Here is an 18,176-nt window from a genome sequence, read left to right as displayed (position 1 = left end):
TTTTTATGACTGGAGATTTGAATTCCATTTATTTTCTAGCCGCCAGAAGTTCGGTGGGGATGGAAAAAATAGCACAATATTTTGCAGTGAGGATTTGCTTATCTAATTATTTTCAGCGGGGACAAAAATTAGAGTATAACTTTCTACTGAAGACGATATTTTAACCAATTTTTCCAATGTGAAGGGTTTTTAGTGAGTCTTTGAGAAGGGTGTACTAGTATTTGCATTAGGGCCTATTAGCTGTGGTATAATCATTGACCGTTGGGACTACCCTGTAAATTCGAAGGGTAAATTCCTTTTGCAAAAATACTGAAAGAGTAAATTTGGATTCAGGGCGTTTCCTTCCATAAGAATAGACAACGATCATAGTTTATAAATTAATTGAAATCTTTATTTACAAACAATAGGGTGATTACTACTATCATAATCATCGTCATCCTCACCCCCGTTAATTGTTCTTTCTTTTGCATCGTTATCATATTTGATTTCAAATCTAATGTTGCCATTTTCACTTTTCATACTTTTCGAAGTTTGCGATTGTATAAATTCATATCTTTTCGAGAAATCTTTCAAACTTGGGGCGTCATCGTTTCTTAAAATATTACCATTATTCAATTTTGTCTTTGTTGTTAAATTCCCAACGTATGAACTTCTATCCTTTACATTATCGTCTATGTAGGTTGTATTTGCACTGAAATCGCCATTCATTGTTAAATTGTTTTGATAGGAATTTCCATCTAAAGACCAGTCCTCGTAGATGTTATCTTTTAAAGATTTCCAAGCCTTTCTATTCTTATTTTTGATCAAAAGTGGTTTCACTCTATCAAATTTACCATCATTTGGGTCAGGCGAAATGCCCAAAATTTTACACATCAATTCATATAAATCTACAGTCTTGATACAGAATTTCTTAAAACCTTTCTTAAGCATTGGTCCGAATGCAAAGAATCCAGGACTCATGTCTCTATTCATACTATCATAGCCATGTTCTGATCTCACCCAGTCTGGCTCCTTCAGATAGTCTGGTAACCTTGTCTTGTCAACGACAATCCATCCAGGCTCTGGTAAAATCAATATATCACCTGTCCTCGAATTATCACCAATGTGTAAATATTTTGGTATGTTCTCTTTTAAAAATACTCGAAATAAAGTCGATTTATCAGCCTTGCTTTTTAATTGTTCATAAACTTTTCGGGTTTTGTTAGGCATTATGTATAGGAAAACGTTCGTGAATCCAAAAACTCCCTCGATATCACGTGTTATATTGACGAGCTTTGATAGGTCAATCATTCGATCAGCTGACGTGGTCACATGTCCATGATCACCTAAAAGAAGAACAAAGGTTCAAAGGTAGAATCGCTAAGAATCACTCCAATGAATGATCACATTCCCGGTTGTCTTTCAACAGATCTAATATCTACGGAAATTTTAGAATTCATTACCGTACCACGCTACCACGCTACCACGCTAAGCACTCAGGACTCAGTACTTTTCGTTGAGGAAACCTTTGGGTGCAATATTACAAATAAAAGTGAGCATCTTAGATCATAAACGAGAAAAGGGGTGTATGAATAAATTAAAGGGTTTGTTTTTAGATAAGAGTGATATAGTATGCTTATTACTCATCAATTTTAATTCACAAGCTTTTTCACATTGGATTGACACGGATATGGAGCAAGATTTGTCAGAAAGAGGAAAAGAAAAACATTTTTTGCTTATATCAGCATAATATAACAATAGCAAGACACTGTATTGATATGAAATATGTGTCAGATATGAAACGGAAACACTTATGTAAAAACAAAACCTTTAGTCATTTTACTTCTTTTAGGCTCGGATCGGTTGATCTTTGTTAGCAGTTAGAGCATACTGTCAAAAACGACACGTTGCACTATGGAGTATAAGCTCCCTTGAAATAACGATATTGAAATAGCCTGAATGAGTCTAAGACTAGTTTAAGCGCTGGTTCAGATGACAGCTCGCTTACCTATAAAGATGACATTAACTTGATCTTTCAGTGCTGGATGCCGAGTTATATTGTCATAAATAAAACCCACGTATTGATCCAGTTGTTCGATTTGTTTTTTCACATCTTTATGTTCGACTCCACTCTCATGTAAAGTCAAGTCAGGTTCCATAGAATATAAAGGTACAAAGATAACATCATCCTGCGCCAACCATTCAACAGCTTGGTCTATTAATTTGTAAAATGTTTTGTTGTAATCACCCATACCCTTTTCGTAAAGAAATTGAAGGCTTTTGGAAGGAAGGTACGTCGATGTTTCGTTATAGTAGTTATCTTTGAAGTGGTATGCTGGTGTTCCGTTGAAAAATAGATTGTAGTTTTTATACGGTACTTTATAGCCTGGCCAGAATAAATTACCAGTGTTGTATTTTGTTTGGCGTTGAACTTGAATCCAGATTGGAAGCGACTGTTGCCAGAACTTTGGATCCTCCATACATTTTTGATTTTCAAGAGAAAATGTAGCACCTAAGTCTTTATCAATAAAATCATTATCAACCATGCCATGATGCTCAGGGAAAAGCCCTGTTACTATACTTTGATGATTGGGTAATGTTTTAGTTGGAAAAACATTTAACACGTGATCTACTGTTACTCCATTTTTGATCACTCGATCAATATTTGGTGTGTCGGTTATTTTGTGCAAATCCCAACGGAAACCATCGATAGACACCAATAAAACTTTCTGTGGTTTCTTCAAAATGGTTGACTCTTCAGGTCTTCTGTCTGACATTACCGGTAGAGTTATATTCATCAAAGTGAAAACAGCAAAAACTTTAAAAATTCCGAAGAAACACATCGCTTCCGCTCACTACACACGATGTTCAAAGCTCTTCTATTTCACTCAGACTGAAAGATAAAAAATCTTTCAAGAATCGACTTTGTTTTGTAAATCTTCAGCCTGAAATGAAGTTTCCACTTTAAATTCTGACCACATGATTTCAAATTGTACATTAATTTGTTTGTGTTAGTAAATTATTGCAAAATTCTATTAAAAATTTTCAATCAATTTAAGATTGTAATTTTCTTCATGCCCAAAGTGTGTTTTGAGTTTTTGTTTCATCTGATTTATTTGTTAACAATATTAATTGTGCTTTATTTACAAATTAACAATGATACACCCCCTTCTCACAGACCCGGTAGGATTTTTTCAGCCAGTGGGAATAAAAAATAACGGATCGTAACTCTATGGGGATTGATATTCCCACATTATTTATGACTGAGGATTTCAAAATTCAGTGGGAATGGGAAAAATAGCATAATATTTTGAAGTGAGGATTTGTTTATTTGATTATTTTTCAGTGGGGACTTAAATCAGAGAATAATTTTCCACTGAGGACGATATTCTGGCAAATCTTTCCAGTGGGAAGGGTTCCCAGTTGGTCTGTCAAAAGGGGAATCTGTCCATTATAAAGACTACATTTTATAAAGTAATTCCATTTCGTAAAAAATTCATCCATTTCCGAAATGCTGAAGAATCTTGTCGATTTCCGATATTCAGGTTAAAAAAAGTTTTTCATCGCTGATTTTTCTTTTATTTTTGAGCTTTTTTGCCTAAATTCCGAAAATTTAAGAATTAAATCTTCTCATTATCGAGATTTCGACATAAAATAGGTCAATTTTCGTTTTACCTCGAAGTATTGACCAGATTTATCAAACATTAACATCTCGACCAAGATAGTAAGTAGTAAGTAACCAGGCACGACAGAAGCTTTTTAAATCTGGTACGGCGAATGAGGGATTTTACCGACGAAAAGGAAAATTTCAGGATTTTTCGTGAAAATCTGGTACGGCGGCCGCGGTACCTGCCGTACCCAGTGTATCGTGCCTGGTAACTATCATATTCAGTTATTTTGTTGGAATTTGTTTGGCATATAAAGCTTAACGTGAAAGTTTTGTTTGGTTTTATATTTTCAGAACTAGTCTTGAAGTTTGATTAATCAAGTTTTGTTTTGTCAAATTTATTGCCAGGGCAGGATAAATTGCATATTTGTTTATTATCCTTTATCCAGGATACTGGCAAGATTTCGCTTATTCATTCCGTATACCTTTTACATATGTAAAAAACGATTTTCTGTCTCTGAGAAAGTCTTACATGTAACCAAGGAAATGTTAGAAAATAAATAACTTATTTATAAAATTATTTTAGTCCTTGTGATCTAATTTTTTATTTTGAAGGAAAAGTTTGTTTAAAATTAGTACTAGTAATCGTATGGTTTGGAGTGCAATTAACGATTAATCACGAGTAACAAAGGAGAAAATAGTAATTTGCACGAGTCCGAAGGACGACAAAACATACGATTCCGAGGTAATCGTCAGTAAATAATCATTAGTAAATCACAGTTTTTTTAGAAAAAGGGAAAAAGGACAAAAGGGGGGGACCCCCGCCGAAGAGTGCAAAAAGTGGTAATAGTGCAATTAACGATTAATCGCACTCCTCTAAACCAATTACTAAAGTAATTTTGCACGGCTGACGATTAATCCAATAATAGATCATCTCCTATTATGTTAACGATTCATGATATTCATGACGTAATGTCTTCTACGGAAATAACCCGGTTTTAGCCACTAGTGGCAGCTTTAAACTAGACAAAAATTGTTTAAAATTTGCCACTACTGGCAAAAACCGGGGTCTTTCCGTAGAAAATATTACGTTATGAATATCATGAATTGACGTAATGTTTCGATGCGATTGACTGCATTAAATGATCATTTAACATGTCTTCTAGAATTTGCTTATACAACATTTTCCAGCAAAATAAAGAACAACTTTCTCCGCCTCTCGAACCGTGATGGCGCAATTTGGAGAAAAGTTCCTGCTGTGTTGAAAAAAGACGCGCACCTCCTTTCCATATCACAGGGAAAAGATTTTGCGCTTCAACAGCGATGTTTTATACACCCCTGTCTCACAGCCCCGGTGGAATTTTTTTCCTTAGTGGGGGTAAAACTCCAATTGAAACCCCAATGGGGATAGATATTCTATTGTTCGAAGGTTAAAAAATCTAGTGGGGATGGGTTTGGAGTGCAATTTTTAAACATTGAATTCCGAATGGGGATGAAATCAAAGTCAATTTCCCAGTAGGGCTGAAATTTCAGGGTATTTTTCCACCGGGGATGAAATTATTGCGAAATTTCCAGTTGGGCTGGGGTCCCAGCGGGGCTGTGACACAGGGGTCTTTTTATTTTGTTATTTATTATACCCGAGATAAACACACCACAGGAGATGACTAAAATTTATCTCAAAGTTTTTTTTCACGAAAATATATACTACTCTTGTGATCAGCTTTTCAAAAACTTTTGCGGAAGAACCTTCTGCAAATTCACCTTAAAATTCTCACACTATCCCCAAAAATTTCGTTGGGATAGCAGCACTATTTAAAGATAATTCAAATATTTATAAGTGGAAATTTTCTCACGTATAAATATCTTACAATCTTTTTTGTAAGTTTTGGTTTGCATCACTTATTAAAAATAATTCAAATATTTATAAGTGGGAATTTTCTCACGTATAAATATCCTACGAACTTAGTTGAATTGAATATTGTTGAAATCATATTTTTATGTTGTTATGTTTATAGGGTCATCGAAAAATTCTCTCCCTTTGATTGATGTTTGTTGAATATATATTGAAAACTTAAAAAAAAAATGAACAATCCGCAAAAGTCATATAAAAATGATCTTCACTTCACTGTTTATAGGGTCATCGAAAAATTCTCTCCCTTTGATTGATGTTTGTTGAATATATATTGAAAACTTAAAAAAAAATGAACAATCCGCAAAAATCATATAAAAATGATCTTCACTTGAAATTTGGTCTAATCTGCATATCAGTTGAATCCACATTTGAATCTTACTCTTGCTGGCAAAAATGGAGAAGTCATCTGGATACACCATTTTATCTCAAAATGTGACTATCAATGAAACAAATGGCATTAAGAATATAATGATTCTTATTGACATCATGCTACCAAAAGAAAACATTGTCACAAATGTCTTCCCGTTGCTAATGGTAACTTGTCAACTCGCCATGTTAATACGAAGTAACAAGTTCAAAAAGATTGCAGGTTTGCTACTGGTTGTTTCATTCTTGACCAATACCACCTCTTTTTCATGTTTTTGTATGACGTATTACCAACAAGTGAACGATGCAAGTAGTTATATCTTGGCTACTGCACGGTATTTTCAGCTGACTGGATTGTCAAGTTTCACGTTTATCTCCATATCGATCTGTTTATCAACATGTCAGATTCATTTGAGAGATAGAACATTATGGTTGATATTTACGGTAGCTTCGATGATCCACCTACCAATATCTGGGTTTCCCATATGGTTGACTCAGAACGAATCATCATCTATAATGAAGGGTTGCAACATGCAGGATGCACTTATTGTTGCATATATTGTGACCAATTTCCTGCTGATTGTCTTGTCCTACAAACGTTTAATTTCTTCTGTTAGGAAACATAAAATGACACTACCACTTTCCATACACGACGATAAAGTAAGACTTACTCAATTGAAAGCGACTGAACATATGCTTTTGTTGATTGTTCCATATGTGATATGCTTCTTACCAAAATTCATTTTTAATTGAACGAAAATTTGTATAGTATTTTTAATATTTCAAAAAAGACCTTGAAATTGTAGATTTTTCATTTTTCTAAGTTCTCTTATTCAGATACTTTATATATAAAATCTGCTCCACTTTTTCCTAGACACATTGGGCTTTTCCAGAAAAAAATCGTGCACCCCCTGCTGAGGAGGTCCATTTCCATTCCAAGGGGGTAAAGTTTGAAATGCAGTGGAAATCCATAGGGGTAGACGAAAATCCGTCAAAAATAAGCGGAATTCCAAGGGGGTAATGATTAAAAATTTGTAAAAATTCGGAATTCCAGAGGGGTATGATCCTAAAGTTTGCTGGAATTCCAAGGGGGTAGGTCACAAAAGGTTGGACCTCCTCAACAGGGGGTGCACGGTTTTTTTTCTGGAAAAGCCCTGTTAAATCAGAAATAAATTCGGACAATATACTCCTAATTTTGGTACGTTTAGAAAATTTCCGATGAATATTATTCCTACAATGATATAACATCCCTGTGTCACAGACCCGGTGGACCCCCACCCCGGTGGAAAAATAGGCCAAAAAATCGTCCCCACTGGAAAATTATATCCCCATTGAAAATTGAATGGAAAAAATTGGACTCCAAAACCATTCCCACTGTAATTTTTGAGCTGGAAACAATAGATTTTCTATCCCCATTGGGATTTCGATAGAAATATTCATCCCCACTGAGGGAAAAGGTTCCACCGGGGTACTGAGACAGGGGTGTGATATATATTAGCACAATTAATTTTCTTCTTCCAATCTATATATGATGGAAGAAATCGCTTGAAATAACATTTTGGAAAAAAAACATTCCGATTTTCGGACATTATGCAATAAGTGTTCAATTTTAGTATTCTTCTTGTTCATCGTAATCTTCATCAATAGAATCTGTTCCAACCTCCTCATAATCTTTTTCAAGGGCAGCCATGTCTTCACGAGCCTCTGAAAACTCACCTTCTTCCATACCTATATAGAAGCATAGTAAAGAGAAAGCTGATTGGTTGGTTGTTGGTTAGGTCCTTTTTGGGACGAGATGGAGTTTTTACAAGCTCTTATTTGATTTGGTTGGTCGTTAACAACCAGTAATAAAACAATTTTGTTACTTTTTCTAAAGAACGCGTCATTTTTATTACTTCAAATGACCAATTATTAAAGTGTCTTATAAAAAGTCCATCTCATCTGTCGTTTTTGTCATTAACGTCTAAAATATGTGTCGAAATGAAATATAATGAGAATTTTGGTTATTTTCACGTTTTTCGAAATTTGAAGTTCGGGCGAGAAAGTTGCTTTTGGGCTATTTGTTAAATGTAATCGAATATTTCAATTTGTGAGGGGTTTATAAAACTCGATGCTATATTCTGAGCCTTGTTGGACCATTCTTGAACTTTTGGGTCCTCAAATTCTAAGGTCCTCAGATCTAAGTCTAGTGTAAAAACTCAGAGTTAAAACTCTACCCTTCGAACCTAAGTTAGAGTTGTGGGTCCAGGCTTTGAAATTGAATGTGGGGGGAGGGGTGTGGTGCGCCCTAGATTTTGTGAGAATTTTCTTTTTTTCTCAAATATTTTTTGATTGTACGCATTAGAATCAAAGTTATGGAAAATTTGGCTCTCTTTCTTGGAAAGTTCGAAAGATTCCTAAACTTGAAGGAAATTTTTTTCAAAACTCATCACTAACCTTCGCCAACATACCAATGAACAAAAGCGCGTTTCGAATACATCAAATCGAATTTATGATCCAATCGGGCCCAAGCCTCTCCGATAGCAGTTGTATTAGACAACATACAGACGGCTCGTTGAACTTTAGCAAGATCGCCACCAGGGACAGCACATGGTGCTTGGTAGTTGATACCGACTTTGAATCCAGTTGGACACCAATCAACAAATTGAATGGTACGTTTGGTTTTGATTTGAGCGATAGCTGTATTGACATCTTTAGGAACAACATCACCACGGTATAACAAACAGCATGCCATGTATTTGCCGTGTCTTGGATCGCATTTGACTAGTTGATTTTGCGGGTCAAAGCAAGCGCTATAGGGAAGATAACATAATTTTTTTATTCACTGCAGTCGAGTCTCCATAACACGAGCTTGTTCGAGTAAAGGAAATTTCGAGATATGGAGTAAAGCTTGTATGGCATCGTGAGCTGAAGGGACCTGACGAAAACTTGTTTTTTTGAGTTAAGGAGACATTCGAGTTATAGAACTTCGAGTTGTCAAAAACACTCCACTGTATTATAATTGACTCATCATCACAAAAAAAACGAGTTAAGATTTGCTAAGTTTGCAGTGCATAGATCGAGATGTATGTTCATGCAAAATGATTGAACTGAAAAGAATCCACAGAAATACTTCTGGAATGGAGTCAAAGATATTAAACAACTACAACACCTTGTGATTTCATTGACAGTATTTTGTTCGTGAAAAGCTTTCTCTGCTGAAATGATTGGAGCGTATGTCGCCATTGGAAAATGGATTCTGGGGTATGGGACTAAGTTAGTTTGAAACTCAGTCAAATCAACATTCAATGAGCCGTCGAATCTTAATGAAGCTGTAATTGAGGAGACAATTTGGCTGATCAATCGATTCAAGTTGGTGTAGCTTGGTCGCTCAATGTCCAAGTTCTTTTTGCAGATATCGTAAATGGCTTCATTATCAACCATGAAAGCGCAATCTGTATGATCCAACGTTGTATGAGTTGTAAGGATCGAATTGTAAGGCTCTACGACGGCAGTGGATACTTGTGGTGCCGGATAGATAGCGAATTCCAACTTTGATTTTTTACCGTAGTCAACGGAGAGACGCTCCATGAGGAGGGAGGAAAAACCAGATCCAGTTCCTCCACCGAATGAATGGAAGATCAAGAATCCTTGTAATCCTCGGCAAGCATCGGCTAGTTTGCGGATACGGTCTAATGTTTGGTCGATGTATTCTTTACCTAAACACACAAAAATAAATGATAAAAGATAAAACTTTCGTACTTGTTACCGAGTACGAGTATCTTCGTGATAGAAAGATCATAATTTTTAATTCTGCGTCGGTCGATATGCATAATTTGAATATATTTGAAACAAATTTCAGATTAGTCAAATGTTTGATGAAATCCCAGACCAGTTCAATTATTTTTAAAGGAGCCCGATGAACGTTTTAAAATCAAGGCGTACCAACAGTGTAGTGACCACGAGCGTAATTGTTAGCCGCATCTTCTTTGCCGGTGATCAGTTGTTCAGGGTGAAACAGTTGACGGTATGTTCCAGTTCTGATCTCGTCTGAAAATAAAAGATCATAGAATCACACATTACTCATTACGGTACGGTAGACATCGAAGTCTCAAAGCATACCTTTTAATGTCTTCGCCAAATGTTGTGGGTTGTGGGTTCAACCTGTTGTCATACCAAAGATTCCCAAAATGGTACTTGGTGCCTCTCTGCTTGATGCTCAGCAATTAAGGGAAGGATCAAGGGTAAGTGGAGCAATCCAGGTAGAAAAGAGTGGCGCCCTCCCCTACCATCGAAAGAGGAGCCTTCGGCTCACCTCCGACTACTACTTTACAGGGCACATACATTGGAAACATTGGAAAATCGGGAACACACTGCACACAATATTAGTGATAAAAAGGGGAAATTCACGTATTCACGCACAAAATAGCCCAGATTCACGCATTCACGCAAGTTTTTTCAATTTACGCATTCACGCATTTTTCTTTCAATTTTCACGCATTCACGCAACCGAAAATGTCCATTCACGTATTCATGCAAACCACTGGGGGGCCTTTTTTACTAGCGTCAATGCAACGACTTCACACCAATTATCAAGTAAGCACAAACTTACCGACAACTGATGGTTCAAGATCAATGAATACAGCTCTTGGAACATGTTTGCCAGCGCCTGTCTCACTGAAAAATGTACTGAAAGAATCATCATTCGGATTTGATCCTCCTCCGTTTGTATCCATACGTCCATCTGGTGTGATGCCATGCTCAATACAATAGAGTTCCCAGCAAGAATTGCCAATTTGGACACCGGCTTGTCCAACATGTACTGAAATACACTCACGCTGATGACAGAAATAAGGACCAGAGAATTATTAGTGAAAAGATACAAAGGAAGAAAATTAAAAAGAAATCACCGTAATTTTATATGAACTCACAGTATGAACTTTTTTAGTCCGATATAAGAAAATTATAGTAAGGAAGGTGGGTGGAAAAATCCTCAAAATATAATAATAAACGGGGGGGGGGGGGGGGGGGTAGAATAAAAATGTCCTGGGCGGAGATTTTTTGAAAAGGAGGCTAATACAGCAGAATTAGGGAAAAAGAGGGAACTTTCAAAAACATTTTCCAAAAATTAATTAGCGGTGGATGCTTATTAGGTACCCAAGAGTAGGAAAAATTGGGTATCGGCTATCGGGACGTGTCGCTGGTAAGGGTCCATTTTTTAGGCTTTGAAAATATCTGACAGCATTGTTCCAAATTTACTTATTTTCAAGATGAAAGGAACACATTTTGGTCGACTTTTTAGATATTTTGGACAGTTTTAAGGGTGGAAATTAGAAAACACAATAAATTTTCTTTCGTTGATCAACATGCTCTTGTAGGAGCTCTCGTGGCAGTGTGATTGTTAATCTCGTCGTTTAGAAACAATGTCACTGGTGGAAACAATAGACAATTCGGCTTATGAAAAAATACCCACAATGTTTGATATGGTATAAGTTTGTTTAAATTTCAATTTTAATGCTAAAATTTTAAGAGGTTATTATGTGGTACAAGTTTAGCTAGAATTTAATCGGATGTAGAAGATTTCAAAAACACATTAAAAGACATTTATTTAGCTTTTACAATTTTGGGTGAAATATTTTGTAGTCACGAAAAATTGATAAAAAGGGTGGTTTTTATTTAAGTTTAATAAGTTGTCACCTCGTTGTCTTCTAAAACATCGTGGTCAAAATTTCCTCTAAACTTTGAAATTTAATAAATGACATTTAATGTTTTGGAGCAAAAAAATACTTTCTTGTGATCCGACAGACTGATAAGGAAATTTCGACAAGATTTTCTATCCGGCCCCTTCACGTCAATAAACCGAACAATTTATTACATTGCTTATGTATGTTCTACAAGGGGATGAGCTGGAGTTTTTATAAGATACTTCACTAATTGGTCATTTGAAGTGATAGAGATGACGCGTTCTTTAGAAAAAGTAACAAAATTGTTTTATTACTGGTTAACGACCAACCAAATCAAATAAGAGCTTGTAAAAACTCCAGCTTGTCCCCTGCAAGAACGAGTACGAAATTTGTTCCACAAAAATACCCTACTTTTAGAATCTTTCATGATAGATCGCCTGTTTCAGAGATTTTAGAATGGAAGTGCCCAACTTCATTGTAAACGCATATAATAGGGGTTCTAAGCAGGTTTCTAACCCCTTGGCAATTGTAGAGTTATAGTCAAAAAAAGTCAAAAAATATAGTCAAAAAGGGATGTACAAAAATTAAATAATATAGAAAATGAGGAAGCTTGGTCAGTATTATCTTTTCTGCAAAATGCACGATGGGAAATATTAATCTACAATCTTAAAAATGGAGGTCCCATTCGTGATCCCCATGAGCCGACATTTTAGGTCTGTGAATTTTCAAAAAATGAAATAAAACTTACCATTTTGAATTGAAAGAAGCAGAAACTCTTTGACTACAGCTAAAAAAGCAACGACTTTGACAAGCTGACTGTAGAGTAGTGCCCCCCTATATTATGAGAAAAAAATATTATATGTGGAAATGTGGATATGAAAAATATGGTTAATAACTTAAAGCTCTCTTCTAATCTTTATAGCCCCTATCTGAACAATAAGCTAAAAGGTCACATGACTGAGATTGTGAGCTCTGATAGGTTTATCTAATTTCAAATTCTTGTCATTTTGTTTTGTGGCTTTAGTCTTCGACTTGTTTTTAAGCTCATTCTAAAGATATAAATAATTTTTCCTTTGTAAGAAGGAAAACGTTGTACTTGCTTTACTCAACCCCTCCTACAATATAACACCCGTCTCACAGCCCCGGTGAAACTTTTTCCTACAGCGGGGATAAAAACTTCGAATGAAATCTGTTGTTCCAAGGTTAAAAAATCTAGTGGGGATGGTTTGGAAGTGCAATTTCTAAACAATGAATTTCGAAGGGGGGTGAAATCCAAGTCAATTTCTCAGTGGGGTTGAAATTCTAGGGTATTTTTCCCAACGGGAACGAATATTTTGCCAAATTTTCCAGTGGGGCTGGGCCCCAGCGGATCTGTGACAGAGGGGTGTAGTATTAAACTAACCTATATTCTTTACCTGAAACACTATATACTGAGACGAAAAAATCGTCCGAGACGAGAAGTTATTAAAATGTGATCTGTGGAGGAGATCCTATTTATTGAAACATGAATGGAAAATACATTCCTCCATAATGCTCATTTTCTAAATTGCTCGTCTCAGACAAATTAATCGTCTCAGAAAAAATAGAACTACTTATATACAGGGAAAAGAAATCACGCTATTCGCCAAAATTAGTTTTGTCCGAAATTAAATATTGGAGGTTTTTGATGATTGTCAAAATTAGTTCCCAATGTAATTTTGCATGTAGGAAAGTATTAGTTTCTGTGAATTTTTGTATACTTAGACTTTATTTAGGATAACGAACACAGATCTGTAAAGCCCGAAGGGCTAGATTTGCGGCTTTTATCGAAAAGTGAAGCCTAGGTTTGGAAGGATTTCCTACCAAAGTCACGTGACTAAAATATGCAATTTCACCGGTTTGAGAGATGTGAAATAGCGCTTGCCGCCTACTTTTTTTGATCTCACGCTCCGAAAACAATTGAAATGCTAGATCCTATCCATCGGCACGAAATTTAAAAAGTCAAATTTTTGCTTCACTTTTTTTTGCTGGAGAAAGCTTAAAGTTGCCTATCTAGCCCTTCGGGCTTTACAGATATCTGTGATAACGAAGACCATTTCTTATCCTTTAGTTTAGGCCATTTTCAAAGTTTAAGAGTCAGAATAAGTTAAAATAACGGGGACATCACGTCACATGATCTTAAAATAAAAAAGTTAGCAGTCATTTCTATAAATTGTGATATCTTTTGTATTTTTTATTGGAAGCTATAAAAGGAGGAGTATTAGAAAAACGGTGTTAAACAAACTATGATTTTATTTTGCCCATTTTCATAATGACTAAATATATATCATAGTGTGTGAAATCAAGTGCGTATTACTTATAGGTAATGAATCAACGGATCCTGCACTAATGTACTTCCCAGTTTTCTCAAAGGTAACGAATGTTTGTTGGGAGAGCAATCGCCCGGCAAGCGAGAGGTCGTGGATTCAATTCCCACTCGATTCGTTACCTTTGAGAAAACTGGGAAGTACATTAGTGCAGGATCCGTTGATTCATTATATATCATAGAAATTTGCAGACATTTTTTCAAAAAAAAACTCCTAGAATATAAAATAATTAATAAATACATTTACCAGCAATGTTTCATAATATGTAAAATTGGTGCTTCTATTGATGAACAGTGGGTTCTTCCAGATTAAACCGTTCATAGGGAGTGGAAGATATATTTAAATGGAGTATCGAAATTTTTTTGCCATTTCTAGGGCTAAATTTTAATTTGTAGAATGATATCCTCTAACCCTATGAACGAATTTACACCGTAAGAGCCTCACAAGCACTTGTGATATTTTTTTAACGTGATATATTTAATTAGTTTTACAAACAAAGAAGAAAGAAATTAGGACCTTGTAAGTCGTGTCATTTTCTTTACGCTGTTTCACTCGACTAATAATGTGAATTTTGACGAAGATATTTTTTTAGGAATTCTAAATTTCTGCTATTTTTTCAAAGCTTTCATATAGTAAAAATTTGTCTTCAGAATTTTTTCCTAAATTGGATACTCTCTTACATTAATATACACTCATTTTTGAATTTCTTTTGGAGAACATTAATAAACTTTTTCCAAGAAAACCAGTTGGATTCAATGATAAGGGCTGTCATATTGGATTCGTCATGATCATAAAGTTTTCCGAAAAAATCAAGCCCTTCTGATTTGTTATTCAATGTTACATTAAACTCAATTCCTTCTCTTGCAGCAACTAGGACTTTGACATAGTCGCTTTTCTCTGTTGGACTGTAGACATTGTAAATTGAGCTTGGGAATGGACAAATAAGCTCTAAGAAGTAGCTACATAATAATCGTCCCAGCCGACCATTACCATCAGAAAATGGATGTAGTTGTAAAAATATAAACAAAAACTTTGCAGCTGATTGGAATATTTGCTGTAAAGTCTTTGAGTTGAGTTCGTCGATTTCCCTTTTCTGTTTGTCCACTGAACTGTTGTAACAATCAACCAGAGCTGTCAAAATATCTGTTGTCACTTTGTCATCAGGAATATGTGGATAATGATGTTCTTTCCCTTTAAAGCTACCAAATCGTTGGGATTTACTAAAATGACCAGGTTGTCCAGATTTACCCTCAAGGAGATTTTCCATTAGTATTTCATGTGTAGTTTTGATTATATCTAACTCTAAGAGTTGTGAGAATTTTTGATCATTTTGTTCTAACTGTATGAGTTGCTTTAGATATTTTCTTGCTTTATATAGATTGGTCAATTCTTCTTCATTTTTTGCAGCAGGCTTGTGATGTTTTTCTTTACCTTTTCTGTAAGTGTCTAAAACTGTTTCAACAGATTTAGTTCTTTTGTAGTCGAAATTATGCTTGGCAGTTTTTTCCTCTAATTCAATTCTTTTTAAATCTTCCAGAATCTTTTCAGTGTCTTCTCGAACTTTATCTTTTGGTAATTTTTCATCGGAGTCTTCTTCTTGGGTCCCCATACCTATCCCCTGAAAGTGAAAAACAATTGCACAAAATTAAGTTCAGCTTTCCCAAAAACTGCCTGAAGTCAGTTAAATTTTTCAGCCTGAAGAATTGTGTAATAGTTTTTCTGGAGTCATTACATAATGTTTTCATCACCAATTTTTGGATTTGAAATAGTATCACATAGCTACTAAAGTCTACCTTGAAGTCGGGTAACTTCCATCAGTGGAGGCTAACATGCATAGCCCTCAAATGACTGACCAATCAAAGCAGCAAAATTTCAAAACAAATGAACGACGCAGCTCCACTCGCAGCTCTACTCTACCATTTTTGTTTTGATTTAACTTTGTGTTTTAAGGACCAGCCAGGTCATTTATTTGAGGACTATGCATGTTAGCCTCCACTGAACTGATGCAAGTTACCCGGCTTCACGATATTACACAAAGTTTTTTAATAGTATAATACCTACTTCTTCAACCTGTACGCTAACAAAGAAAGCTATTTCAATCTCTTTCAGCTGTTCTTCAACGTATGCTCTGCTTTCGTCTTTAATGTTCTTTAGGAATCTGTCCCATATTTTCTTAAATTCAAGAATTTCTTCAATCATTTTTGGTATGGTTGGTTGGTCTTTTTTCTGATCTTCTGTCCTCCAAAATGGATGATCTCCTAAGTTGTCTTTCAGTTTGCATTGCACCTTCAGAATAACGAATAACAAATGTGAGTTGAGTGGCTGTTATTCCGGGGGGGGGGTACTTAGGCAAAATGGGTGCCGGGTATGTGCGAGCCATAAGGGTACCTTTTCTCATTCCTCAGAAGTCTCAGTGTTAGTCTCTGAAAGGGTCCCAAAATCACGAAAATCTAAAACTTCTCTCTTAAAGGGTCACGATTTCCAAAAATTTTGACCAAAATTTGGTGAAAATCAAACCAAAATTTTGAAAAAATGGACCAAAATTTAGGGAAAAGTCTCTCAAAGGGTCCCAAAATCACCAAAATTTTGTCTCTCAAAGGGTTGATTTTCGATTTTCGGCTCGGACATACCCATCACCTCGCAAACCTAGTACCCCCCCCCCCCGGGCTGTTATTACAAAAACTGAAACTGTCTGGAAAAAATAAGAAGCTCTAGACTCCGATGTCGGACATCGGAGCCAAAGTTTAAGGTTCCCTCTATAAAAAAAAAACCTGTTAATGTATGCACATACCCTTGATAAACTCTCATCTATTCAGCGTAAAAATAATATAAATTAAGAACCTAAAAACCAGATTTTCCCTCTTGCGGTATTCAAGGTTGATTTTTATTTTTTTCTGCCTGATTTCCATCGCCATATCCTGCCCTCCTGAGCCATACAATGGCAGCGAAGCGCTGTCGATGGTTCATGATGGGATGACAAAGTTTCACTAATGAAAAAAGAAATGATTAAAAGAATCGGTCTTACCATTATTAAAGTAGTCTTTGAACTAATATATCGTTAGGTCCGTTTTCAGTTTCAGTGCCTGTTACAGTGGTTACAGTTCAGGGATGTGAATGGGAAGAAAAAATTCACCGTTCACATCCCAAGGCAGATTTTTTAACTGGGCAGCTTGGGAAAATGTAAACACCAGCACGTAATCATATAGTGATGTAATGTTTTTATTCTCTACCAATCAAGTAAAACTATTTTTCCTATTGGCCAATGACTTTCTTTGTTTACAGCCTTGAAAGACGTAATCTTTGGTTTGATTGACAGCTCGGAAGACTTTTTATCTTTTGTTTAAGGGCTAACTTGAATCACACTTAAACCACTTTCGATTTCATTTTCAGAATCAAACATGGCGGACGTTTTTATGACTTTTTTTATCACTCTGGAGCTATGTTTATTGGAGAATTAAATCTATTTCCACAAAATGGGGTTTGTATTTACGTTTAAAATTTACTTGAACAAGCCGTATTGTACAAGGGTTGTGAAAAGATCCAGACTCCACCTTAATTCGCAATTTGCTAGCAAAATAAGAGACACTGATAAGAAAGAAAAAAAAAAAAACTTTTGGCAAAAAAGACAAGGTAAGGTCATAAGTAGGGTGGTTAGAGGAAATTTCAAACTTACTTGCAGAATACCAAACCAAGTTTAATGGAAAGCCATAACCATCAGAAGAAAAATGAGGGGTCATTTACCTTCCAATTCTTTAAAGTTCCAAAGATATTACATTTTGAAGTTCAGTTTTTCAAGCATTTTCGTGCACGCATCGCCAGCCATTTTGTACCTTCATTACGGCACCAAAAGCGAAAGTGTTTTATGAAAAATTCCGCGCGAGAGGTTTGGTGCGAGTTTTATTTTCCGTAGATGTAGCTAAAACAGGGGTACCGTAGAGTCGTCTAATCTCGACACACATCTTGCAATCTCGACACCGGATCTGTTAAATAATCAAAACAAACCTTGAATGAAATTCTTGGTATCATTCTTATCGAACAAGTTCATCCATCAAACTAGAAGTTCAGTAAACATTGCAATCCTTTCAATTAAAAAGACAGCCAAATTATAAGCAGTTTTACACAACACACGAAACGCATGCAAACTTCCTCGTAACTTTTTCGTGTCCATCATTAAAATTTTACAACTTTATTACGCTTCAAGTCACGTGATAAAAATAATTCGCACGGTTTCCCCTTCCTTATATATAAAAACACACGCTCTAGGCGCTAACAGGCCGCACGCTGTGATTGCGAGTATGGCGGTC

At 35.7% G+C, this 18,176-nt stretch overlaps 3 protein-coding genes across 3 annotated transcripts; all 3 read right to left on the bottom strand.

The window, feature by feature from the left end:
• Positions 1 to 369: 369 nt before the first annotated feature.
• Positions 370 to 2,872, bottom strand: LOC136807908 (bis(5'-adenosyl)-triphosphatase ENPP4-like). The gene is made up of 2 exons (XM_067064528.1): positions 1,988 to 2,872; positions 370 to 1,325 (listed from the first exon to the last, which is right to left on the bottom strand). Exons 1-2 carry the CDS (start codon positions 2,820 to 2,822, stop codon positions 391 to 393), a joined length of 1,770 nt encoding a protein of 589 aa, XP_066920629.1. The 5' UTR covers positions 2,823 to 2,872; the 3' UTR covers positions 370 to 390.
• Positions 2,873 to 7,054: 4,182 nt separating this feature from the next.
• On the bottom strand, positions 7,055 to 12,375 carry LOC136807913 (tubulin alpha chain-like). The gene is made up of 6 exons (XM_067064532.1): positions 12,276 to 12,375; positions 10,456 to 10,681; positions 9,789 to 9,893; positions 9,016 to 9,562; positions 8,301 to 8,656; positions 7,055 to 7,592 (listed from the first exon to the last, which is right to left on the bottom strand). The coding sequence occupies exons 1-6, from the start codon at positions 12,276 to 12,278 to the stop codon at positions 7,474 to 7,476; spliced, it is 1,356 nt and encodes a 451-aa protein (XP_066920633.1). The 5' UTR covers positions 12,279 to 12,375; the 3' UTR covers positions 7,055 to 7,473.
• A 2,010-nt stretch (positions 12,376 to 14,385) lies between these two features.
• On the bottom strand, positions 14,386 to 17,044 carry LOC136807910 (uncharacterized). Its single transcript, XM_067064530.1, has 3 exons — positions 16,898 to 17,044; positions 15,934 to 16,158; positions 14,386 to 15,490 (listed from the first exon to the last, which is right to left on the bottom strand). The coding sequence occupies exons 1-3, from the start codon at positions 16,898 to 16,900 to the stop codon at positions 14,549 to 14,551; spliced, it is 1,170 nt and encodes a 389-aa protein (XP_066920631.1). The 5' UTR covers positions 16,901 to 17,044; the 3' UTR covers positions 14,386 to 14,548.
• Positions 17,045 to 18,176: the final 1,132 nt, after the last annotated feature.

Source organism: Clytia hemisphaerica, unplaced genomic scaffold (assembly GCF_902728285.1).
Source record: "Clytia hemisphaerica strain Z4C2 unplaced genomic scaffold, Clytia hemisphaerica genome assembly, whole genome shotgun sequence".
NCBI lineage: Eukaryota > Metazoa > Cnidaria > Hydrozoa > Leptothecata > Clytiidae > Clytia > Clytia hemisphaerica.
The sequence above is the reverse complement of the archived record's forward strand: the minus strand, read 5'-3'. Positions and strand labels throughout refer to the sequence as shown.